Consider the following 11,294-nt stretch of genomic DNA (forward strand, 5'->3'; position numbering starts at 1 on the left):
AGCAAGGCCTGGGTGCAAGTGCTCTAAAAATCTGCGTCCACGCCTAACAGTGTACGTCCTGAGGATCGCATCCTATGTTTTCTCCCCTTCTATCAATGCAAAGAACGCATCCTGCGTATTCGCAAACAAGATACGCCACCTGAGTAATTGATTTTCCGTTGGAGATTTTGTTTGAGGGATATTTCCCGTTGGAGATGCCTTACCGTTGGAGATGTTTTTTTCTTGTTGAGGGGTTGCCGTTGGAGATGCTGTACCGAGCCGATGCAAACACAAACCGTAGGCTTTTTTCCTAGCCATAACTCCAGCTGCAGCCCATGCTCGTCTTCTCACTTGTCAGACGTTATCATTTTCTCTAGCACGCTCGCTCTGAGCATGGACAACCCTGGTAAAACCAGGGGCGTACTTTCGGCTACTCTTTTTAACTTTTGCCACATATGGACAACTCTGGCGCGTCCTCATGTTGGCCTAGCTATACAGTACAGGATGAATTGTTCATTTTCCGGGTGCCAAGAGGTGTCGACGGGAGCTAGCTCCCCCTGCATTCTGGAACGCGGAGAGGACGATCATGGTATGTTCATTCTCAGTTTTTCTGGAGTTCTTTTTACAGTACATGAAGTCAGTTTAGGCTCTTCATTTTTGTGATCCAACCGCCTAGATTAGACAACAGTATAGCAGAGTTCTTGTACTAGCACGTAGTATATTTACTGTACGTACTAATGTTGATAATCTTTTTCAGGAACAGAGAGCACGAGCAGTGTCTTGTTCTTGGGCAACCTACAGGCAACGGAGTGTTCGGAACAGGAAACGTCCCCGGCCCATCGATGCCAACGAATCTGCCGCAGCAGAGTCACATCCCATGTCCGAGTTCTGCGATGGAAAGAGGAAGGCCGTCACCGAGATCGGATTCGGCGGAGTTCTACGCATGCCGATGAACGGCAATGCCAACCTCAGGCACACCGTGTCACTTCTCAGCAGAGTTGATCTGAATTCCAGGTCCCTGCCCATCGGGAAAGATGTCAGGGTCCAAATGAGCCCAGAGCACATAGAGAGGCTGATAGGCACGCCCTCGAGAGGCCGGCGAGTCTGTGGACTGGACCCGGACACCCCGGAAGAGAGGACGGACTTCGTGAGGCTCGCCATGGGCTCGCAGCGGTTCTGCGACGACGGGCTGAAGGCCGCCGAGCTCGTCGTCCGGCGGGACTGGGACGGGTCGGTCACCGCCGAGAGGGTGGATGAGTTCAAAGTGGCGTTCGTCGTCTGGATCGTCGGGCGTTTTCTTGCTCCGTCCGCGAAGCGTGGTGATCATGGGTGCTCGGACTTCTGGGGCTCGCTCTACAACGCGGATGAGATCAGAGAATACAACTGGAGCGCGTATTTCCTCGCACACATCATGGATGCTGCAGCAAGGGTTCAGTCAGACATCAGGAACAAGAGGGCCACGACTACAATGCTGATCACTGGTTGCCCGCTTCTCCTACAGGTAATTTCAGACCTTCTTTTTACAGTAACCAAAATGCTCTCTCTCTCTCTCTCTCTCTCTCTCTCTCTCTCTCTCTCTCTCTCTCTCTCTCTCTCTCTCTACATGAGTTCACATAATTTGTTGTGTTTTATTAACACATACAGTTGTACGACTTGTACCTTGGGCCCCTGAGCAAGCCACACTTGGTGTCCCCTAGTGTCAAATACTACGACAGCGAGACACTCGTCAACAAGATGATCGGTGCCGATAAGCCACCCAAGATTTCAGCGCAAGGGGAGCCATCCTTCAAAGCATGTGGCGTAAGTACCTTAGAATTGTAATTTTTGTACTCCTTTTGTCTCATGTTAAGTGCACCTGCATTTTTTCACCAGCCTCGCCGCCGAGAAGAGTCATGCTCCATGACTACGGATCCAGGGCAACCAAGCTCATCCCATGTTTTGAGGCCAGGTCAGGGTGCACCCAAACCCCCTCACGTCCAAGTAACAAATCAAGTCCCACCGATCCTCCACCCCTACAATGCAAACGACTTCTGCGAGTTTTTGAAGGAGAGATACCCGGACGTGATCGATTCTGAATTGGTAGACCATTTGAAGTTCCACAATGCTAGGTGCATCCTGCATGCTAGCATATTCAAGAACTCCATCATCACTGAGAACATGAAACTCGCGGCCAAAATACTAGACACGCAGACGCAGAGACAGCGAAAGCAGCAAGCGCCTGCCCGGTCTCGTGTTTTAGAAGACTACTTCACCGCTAGTGATTCTGAAACCGAAACAGAGAAGAAACGAGCCAGGACCCATGAAAACAGCTGGCCAGATATTGCTCCATGCTTCTCTGTCGGCACATCTCAGTGTGTTCTTGGGACTTCTGAGCTTCAGGTGGCTGGTGGTGCTATGAGAAATGGTGCTTGCGTGAATGCCGGCATTACGGTGGGAAAGAAAATGTGTGAATGGAACAAAGGGGGGAGTTTCTCCATGCCGAAGATTTGGCAGTGGTCTGATCTGAAGGTCAAGTTACCTGCCGGCTTAGATGATTGTTCAGAGGAGCTTTCCATGGATGAAGAGAGGTGGCACTGTGGATAAATCGAGAATGTGATGTGATCAGTGGCAGATCTTCAGCAAGAATTAAGCAGGGGCAAAATGAGTCTTTGAGGGAGTTGAGGGAACTAACTTAGTCTATTATGTCAAATTTAGCTTATATAGTGCCACTCCATTAATTTCTTACCTATAATTATTCTAATCTAATTTTCATATTCGGATGTTAATCGGAATTGGTTAATCTCATGGATAGACAAGTTTCTAGTAGTCATGCCACTTTACTGTATTGCGCTAATTTGTGATAGCTTAGGATCATGTGATTCTGGTGCATGCTGCTTTGTTTGTGTTCTTGTATCGGTTTGAAGCCACCTTCATTTTCCTGAAACTTTCCTTACAAGATTGATCAAAGTACAGTTAGCTAGCATTGACTTCTTAATTCCAATCTTGTCATTCTTCTATGTCGATCAGCAGATGAAAAGATAGATATTACTTGAGTTTTGCTTCAGCACTAGTTAGACCTTCCGAAACAGTTCTTGATTTTATATGTTATCGGATAGAAGGGTAGCCTGGGGAGTCTTTGTTATGTAGGGATAGTGCTTAGGGCTAAATGAAACCAACAACTCAAAGATGCTGCTATCATACCAGTGGTTACTACTTAGTTAGCAATGAAATAGCTCTTTGATCTAGGTTCTTGTTTCAGTTTGGTGGCTGTTGTGAATGTAGTAAGATCGTGCCGTATTGTGATGCATAGGCGAGACACTTTCTGAGTCTTCTACAGAAACAACCCATGTTACTATTATGAGCAACTGTACTTGGTAGAATAAACTGTCAATGCATAACTGGAAGGTTAAGACAAAACACTTGTAAGTTTCAGAAGTTGCACATGGCTGTAATTTACAAGAGCCCACTCGTGCATAGGTTTAAATTAATTACATCTAACTAATCATCTTCCCGACGAGCTACAGCTACTTGTGATTTAATTTGGCATATTTCATTTTATTGTGATAGTTGTAGTCAACCAAGTTTCAGATGTCGCACATGTTCTGTCTTCTGTGTTTTCTACTATTTTTGCGCCATAGGCACTACACTGAAATTGCTGATGTACATTTATGGTCCTGTCAAATATACTGAGTATTGAAGATTGTATTATATAACTCACAAGCAGAACAACAGGCTGTTAAATGACACATATGGAGATCCTACATGATAACCTTCGGCCCTCATGATGTCAACCGAACCTAGATAGATAGAGATAGTTTGTTCAAATATTCTGTTATCACTATAACTAGATATCTCTCTATTCTATCCCTTGTTCTCCAAGATGTACTCGATCCCATCTGTACGCTAACCCAGGGAGTTGTGCCCCTGGCTATTTAGCACGAAGCCGTCGCCCCAGCTAGGGCACGACGTTCTCTCGCATGGTATACAGAGCCTAACTCTTCCCATCTAGTTTTCCCTCCTCCTCCCGCAACCCTTGCCATGGCCTCCTCCAGCACCACCTCCTCTGCCCTCTCTGGTCAGATCACCGAGCGGCTGACCCGCACAAACTACATCCTATGGCGTACTCAGATTACGCCGCAACTGAGAGGGGCGGGCTTCTTCGGCTATGTCGATGGAAGCATAGCGGAGCCGGCCAAGATCGTCGTCAGTAAGGACAAGGATGGGAAGGAGGAGACCATCCCGAATCCACTCCATCCCATCTGGGTTCGAGAGGATCAGCAGGTACTAGGATATCTTCTGAACAATCTCTCCAAAGAAGTCTTGGTGCAGGTGACCTCGATCACTCATGCACACGAGCTCTGGACGACATTGGCGAGCATGTTCTCGTCAACCTCGCTGTCCCGCGTCAACAACATCCGTGCAGCCCTCACCAACGCGCAGAAAGGGACGCAATCGGTGGCCTCCTTCTTCGCGCATATGCGTGGCCTCGCCGACGAGCTTGCTGCTGTTGGCAAGCCATTGCAGGATGATGAGTTGATCTCTTACATCCTCAATGCGCTTGACATGGAGTATCAGCCGTTGGTGTCTGCTCTTGATGCATGCACCATACCAGTCACCCTCGACGAGTTGTTCGCTCAGATGAGCAACTTCGATCAGTGGGTGGCCCTCTTCCAAGGAGCTGCAGGAGGCGGCTTCAAGTCTTCTGCTAACGCCACCACTCGTGGCCGTGGCGGGAGCTCACGTCACCGCGGGCCGCCCCGGAACAGCAAGGGAAATGGCACCGGTGGCGGCAACATCAGCGGCTCCAACAACTCATGAGGCGGCGGCCGGCCTTCCTACACCAATACTAGAGGCCGGCGCAACAACAGCTCCAACAACAAGTCACGTCCTGACACGGTCAGGTGCCAAATCTGCGGCAAGTCGGGCCACTCAGCAAAGGATTGTTGGTACCGCTATGAGGAAGATGAAGATGACTCATCTCAAGATGAGAAGGTGGCCGGAGCAGCTGATGCCTCCGATGGCGTCGACACCAACTGGTATATCGACAGCGGCGCCACAAACCACATCACCGCGAGCTGGAGAAAGTGGCCATGCGTGAAAAGTACCGTGGCAAGGACCACATCCACACTGCTAGTGGAGAAGGTATGAGAATTAGGCATATTGGTCACTCAATTATCAAAACCCCTCACAGAAAAATTCACCTTAAAAGAATTTTGCATGTCCCTAGTGCTTCAAAAAATCTTCTTTCTGTTCACCGCATTACCATTGACAATCATGTCTTTCTTGAATTTCACCTTTTTTTCTTTTTGATCAAGGATCAGGCAACGAAGAAAGTGCTATATCGAGGTAGATGCGTTCGTGGACTCTATCCCTTGATTCCGGAGATTAGAAGATTGAATAAACAAGTGTTTAGTGCCACCAAAGTGTCTTGAACACGGTGGCATGATCGTTTAGGACATGCATCTTTTTCTTTAGTTGAGCGATTTCTTAGGAAAAATAAGCTCCCATATGTTGGAGAGTGTGATGTTGAAACAATTTGTGACTCATGCCAAAAGGCCAAAATTCATCGGTTACCCTATCCAGTTTCTACAAGTATTTCTATCAAACCATTGCAACTTATTTTTTCTGATGTTTGGGGTCCTGCCCCCTCCTCTATTGGTAGACATACATACTATGTGAGTTTCATTGATGATTATAGCAAGTTCTCTTGGATCTATCTTCTTAAGAAAAGATCCGATGTGTTCCAAGTTTTTCTCAATTTCAAGCTTTATTTGAATGCCAGTTTGATAGTAAAATTCTTGCTCTCCAATCTGATTGGGGAGGGGAATACAAGAAACTAAACTCTTTCTTCCAAAAACTTGGAATCTCTCATCATGTGTCTTGTCCGCATGCTCACCAACAAAACGGGTCTGCCGAACGCAAGCATAGACACACTGTAGAGGTTGGCCTAGCTCTTTTAGCTGGCACCTCCATGCCCCTCGAGTTCTGGGATGAAGTGTTTCTCACTGCCGTTCATATCATCAACATGCTCCCTAGTTGTGTCATTAAGAATGAAACTGAAGGAAATATGCCCTAGAGGCAATAATAAAGTTATTATTTATTTCCTTATATCATGATAAATGTTTATTATTCATGCTAGAATTGTATTAACCGGAAACATAATACATGTGTGAATACATAGACAAACAAAGTGTCAGTAGTATGCCTCTACTTGACTAGCTCGTTAATCAAAGATGGTTATGTTTCCTGACCATGAACAATGAGTTGTTATTTGAGTAACGAGATCACATCATTAGTTGAATGATCTGATTGACATGACCCATTCAATTAGCTTAGCACCTGATCGTTTAGTATGTTGCTATTGCTTTCTTCATGACTTATACATGTTCCTATGACTATGAGATTATGCAACTCCCGTTTGCCGGAGGAACACTTTGGGTGCTACCAAACGTCACAACGTAACTGGGTGATTATAAAGGAGCATTTCAGGTGTCTCCAAAAGTAGATGTTGGGTTGGCGTATTTCGAGATTAGGATTTGTCACTCCGATTGTCGGAGAGGTATCTCTGGGCCCTCTCGGTAATGCACATCACAGAAGCCTTGCAAGCACTGCAACTAATATGTTAGTTGTGAGATGATGTATTACGGAACGAGTAAAGAGACTTGCCAGTAACGAGATTGAACTAGGTATTGGATACCGACGATCGAATCTCAGGCAAGTAACATACCGATGACAAAGGGAACAACGTATGTTGTTATGCGGTCTGACCGATAAAGATCTTCGTAGAATATGTAGGAGCCAATATGGGCATCCAGGTCCCGCTATTGGTTATTGACCGGAGACGTGTCTCGGTCATGTCTACATTGTTCTCGAACCCGTAGGGTCCGCACGCTTAAGGTTACGATGACAGTTATATTATGAGTTTACATGTTTTGATGAACCGAAGGAGTTCGGAGTCCCGGATGAGATCAGGGACATGACGAGGAGTCTCGAAATGGTCGAGACGTAAAGATTCATATATTGGATGATATGGTTAGGCCAAGGGGTCAAGCCCATGAGGCTTTAGCAAAAAGGAGTTTTGCGGAGGCCAGGGGGCCAAACGCCGGAGACCCTGGCGTCTGGCCCTGGGCCAGACGCCGAGGTCCATGGCGTCTGGGCCAGACGCCAAGGATTGTGGCGTTTGGTCCTGGAGTCCGAGTGGGACTCTTGCCTTTCGGGAAAAACCGACTTTGAGGAGGCTTTTGCTCCAAGTTTCGACCCCGGGGCTCAACATATAAATAGAGGGGCAGGGCTAGCACCAAAGACACAACAAGTTGATCCACGTGATCTATTCCTTAGCCGTGTGCGGTGCCCCCTTCCACCATATACCTCGATAATACTGTAGCGGAGTTTAGGCGAAGCTCTGCTGTTGTAGTTCATCAAGATCGTCACCACGCCGTCGTGCTGACGGAACTCTTCCCCGACACTTTGCTGGATCGGAGTCCGGGGATCGTCATCGAGCTGAACGTGTGCTCGAACTCGGAGGTGCCATAGTTTCGGTGCTTGATCGGTTGGATCGTGAAGACGTACGACTACTTCCTCTACGTCGTGTCATCGCTTCCGCAGTCGGTCTGCGTTGGGTACGTAGACAACACTCTCCCCTCGTTGCTATGCATCACATGATCTTGCGTGTGCGTAGGAAAATTTTGAAATTACTACGAAACCCAACAGTGGCATCCGAGCCTAGGTTATTTATGTTGATGTTATATGCACGAGTAGAACACAAGTGAGTTGTGGACGATACAAGTCATACTGCCTACCAGCATGTCATACTTTGGTTCGGCGGTATTGTTGGACGAGACGACCCGGACCAACCTTACGCGTACGCTTACGCGAGACCGGTTCCCTCGACGTGCTTTGCACATAGATGGCTTGCGGGCGACTGTCTCTCCAACTTTAGTTGAACCGAGTATGGCTACGCCCGGTCCTTGAGAAGGTTAAAACGGAGTCTATTTGACAAACTATCGTTGTGGTTTTGATGCGTAGGTGAGATTGGTTCTTACTTAAGCCCGTAGCAGCCACGTAAAACATGCAACAACAAAGTAGAGGACGTCTAACTTGTTTTTGCAGGGCATGTTGTGATGTGATATGGTCAAGGCATGATGCTGAATTTTATTGTATGAGATGATCATGTTTTGTAACCGAGTTATCGGCAACTGGCAGGAGCCATATGGTTGTCGCTTTATTGTATGCAATGCAATCGCGATATAATGCTTTACTTTATTACTAAATGGTAGTGATAGTCGTGGAAGCATAAGATTGGCGAGACGACAACGATGCTACGATGGAGATCAAGGTGTCGCGCCGGTGACGATGGTGATCATGACGGTGCTTTGGAGATGGAGATCACAAGCACAAGATGATGATGGCCATATCATATCACTTATATTGATTGCATGTGATGTTTATCTTTTTATGCATCTTATCTTGCTTTGATTGACGGTAGCATTATAAGATGATCTCTCACTAAATTATCAAGAAGTGTTCTCCCTGAGTATGCACCGTTGCCAAAGTTCTTCGTGCCCAGACACCACGTGATGATCGGGTGTGATAAGCTCTACGTCCATCTACAACGGGTGCAAGCCAGTTTTGCACATGCAGAATACTCAGGTTAAACTTGACGAGCCTAGCATATACAGATATGGCCTCGGAACACGGAGACCAAAAGGTCGAGCGTGAATCATATAGTAGATATGATCAACATAACGATGTTCACCATTGAAAACTACTCCATCTCACGTGATGATCGGTCATGGTTTAGTTGATTTGGATCACGTGATCACTTAGAGGATTAGAGGGATGTCTATCTAAGTGGGAGTTCTTAAGTAATATGATTAAATTGAACTTAAATTTATCATGAACTTAGTCCTGGTAGTATTTTGCAAATCATGTTGTAGATCAATAGCTCGCGTTGTTGCTTCCCTGTGTTTATTTTGATATGTTCCTAGAGAAAATTGTGTTGAAAAACGTTAGTAGCAATGTTGCGGATTTGATCCGTGATCTGAGGTTAAATCCTCATTGCTGCACAGAAGAATTATGTCCTTAATGCACCGCTAGGTGACGGACCTATTGCAGGAGCAAATGCAGACGTTATGAACGTTTGGCTAGCTCAATATGATGACTACTTGATAGTTTAAGTGCACCATGCTTAACGGCTTAGAATCGGGACTTCAAAGACGTTTTGAATGTCATGGACCATATGAGATGTTCCAGGAGTTGAAGCTAATATTTCAAGCAAATACCCGAGTTGAGAGATATGAAGTCTCCAACAAGTTCTATAGCTAAAAGATGGAGGAGAATCGCTCAACTAGTGAGCATGTGCTCAGATTGTCTGAGTACTACAATCGCTTGAATCAAGTGGGAGTTAATCTTCCAAATAAGATAGTGATTGACAGAATTCTCTAGTCACCATCACCAAGTTAGTAGAACTTCGTGATGAACTATGACATGCAAGGGATAACGGAAACGATTCCCAAGCTCTTCGTAATGCGGAAATTGACGAAGGTAGAAATCGAGAAAAACATCAAGTGTTGATGGTAGACAAGACCACTAGTTTCAAGAAAAGGGGCAGAAGGAAGAAGGGGAACTTCAAGAAGAACAGCAAGCAAGTTGCTGCTCAAGTGAAGAAGCCCAAGTCTGATCCTAAGCCTGAGACTAAGTGTTTCTACTGCAAAGGGACTGGTCACTGGAAGCGGATCTACCCCAAGTGATTGGCGGATAAGAAGGATGGCAAAGTGAACATAAGTATATTTGATATACATGTTATTGATGTGTACTTTACTAGTGTTTATCGCAAACCCTCAGTATTTGATACTAGTTCAGTTGCTAAGATTAGTAACTCGAAACGGGAGTTGCAGAATAAACAGAGACTAGTTAAGGGTGAAGTGACGATGTGTGTTGGAAGTGGTTCCAAGATTGATATGATCATCGTCACACACTCCCTATACTTTCGGGATTAGTGTTGAACCTAAATAAGTGTTATTTGGTGTTTGCGTTGAGCATGAATATGATTTGATCATGTTTATTGTAATACGATTATTCATTTAAGTAAGAGAATAAATTGTTGTTCTGTTTACATGAATAGAACCTTATATGGTTACACACCCAATGAAAATAGTTTGTTGGATCTCGATCGTAGTGATACACATAATCATAATATTGAAACCAAAAGATGCAAAGTTAATAATGATAAGTGCAACTTGTTTGTAGCACTGCCGTTTAGGTCATATTGGTGTAAAGCGCATGAAGAAACTCCATACTGATGGAATTTTGGAATCACTTGATTATGAATCACTTGATGCTTGCGAACTGTGCCTTTTGGGCAAGATGACTAAAACTCCGTTCTCCGGAACAATGGAACGAGCTACTGACTTATTGGAAATAATACATACCGATGTATGCGATCCAATGAGTGCTGATGCTCGTGGCAAGCATCGTTGTTTTCTGACCTTCACAAGATGATTTGAGCAGATATGGGTATATCTACTTGATGAAACATAAGTCTGAAATAGTTGAAAGGTTCAAAGAATTTCAGAGTGAAGTGGAAAAATCATCGTAACAAGAAAATAAAGTTTCTGCGATCTGATCGCGGAGACAAATATTTGAGTTACGAGTTTGGTCTTCAATTAAAACAATGTGGAATAGTTTCACAGCTCACGCCACCTGGAACACCACATCGTTATGGTGTGTCCGAACGTTGTAACCGCACTTTATTTGATATGGTGCGATCTATGATATCTCTTTACCACTATCGTTTTGGGGTTATGCATTAGAGACAGCTGCATTCACGTTTTAAAATAGGGCACCATCTAAATCCGTTGAGACGACACTGTATGAACTATGGTTTAGCAGTAAACCTAAGCTGTTGTTTCTTAAAGTTTGGGGCTGCGATGCTTATGTGAAAAAGTTTCATCCTGATAAGCTCGAACCCAAATCGGAGAAGTGCGTCTTCATAGAATACCCAAAGGAAATTGTTGGGTACACCTTCTATCACAGATCCGAAGGCAAGACATTCGTTGCTAAAATGGATCCTTTCCAGAGAAGGAGTTTCTCTCGAAAGAAGTGAGTGGGAGGAGAGTAGAACTTGATGAGGTAATTATACCTTCTCCCTTATTGGAAAGTAGTTCATCACAGAAATCAGTTCCAGTGATTCCTACACCAATAAGTGAGGAAGTTAATGATGATGATCATCAAACTTCAGATCAAGTTACTACCAAACCTCGTAGGTCTTCGAGAGTAAGATCCGCACCAGAGTGGTACGGTAATCATGTTCTGGAAGTCATGTTACTAGACCATGA

The 11,294-nt window shown here is 45.2% G+C and overlaps 1 protein-coding gene and 1 pseudogene across 1 annotated transcript; both read left to right on the top strand.

Moving 5' to 3' along the window:
- The first annotated feature begins 417 nt into the window (after positions 1–417).
- LOC123150980 (uncharacterized) lies at positions 418–2,732 on the top strand. The gene is made up of 4 exons (XM_044570776.1): positions 418–568; positions 737–1,480; positions 1,624–1,779; positions 1,852–2,732. Exons 1-4 carry the CDS (start codon positions 566–568, stop codon positions 2,560–2,562), a joined length of 1,614 nt encoding a protein of 537 aa, XP_044426711.1. The 5' UTR covers positions 418–565; the 3' UTR covers positions 2,563–2,732.
- Positions 2,733–4,472: 1,740 nt separating this feature from the next.
- On the top strand, positions 4,473–4,612 carry LOC123155188 (uncharacterized; annotated as a pseudogene).
- The last annotated feature ends 6,682 nt before the right edge of the window (positions 4,613–11,294 follow it).

This window comes from Triticum aestivum, chromosome 7A (assembly GCF_018294505.1).
Source record: "Triticum aestivum cultivar Chinese Spring chromosome 7A, IWGSC CS RefSeq v2.1, whole genome shotgun sequence".
NCBI lineage: Eukaryota > Viridiplantae > Streptophyta > Magnoliopsida > Poales > Poaceae > Triticum > Triticum aestivum.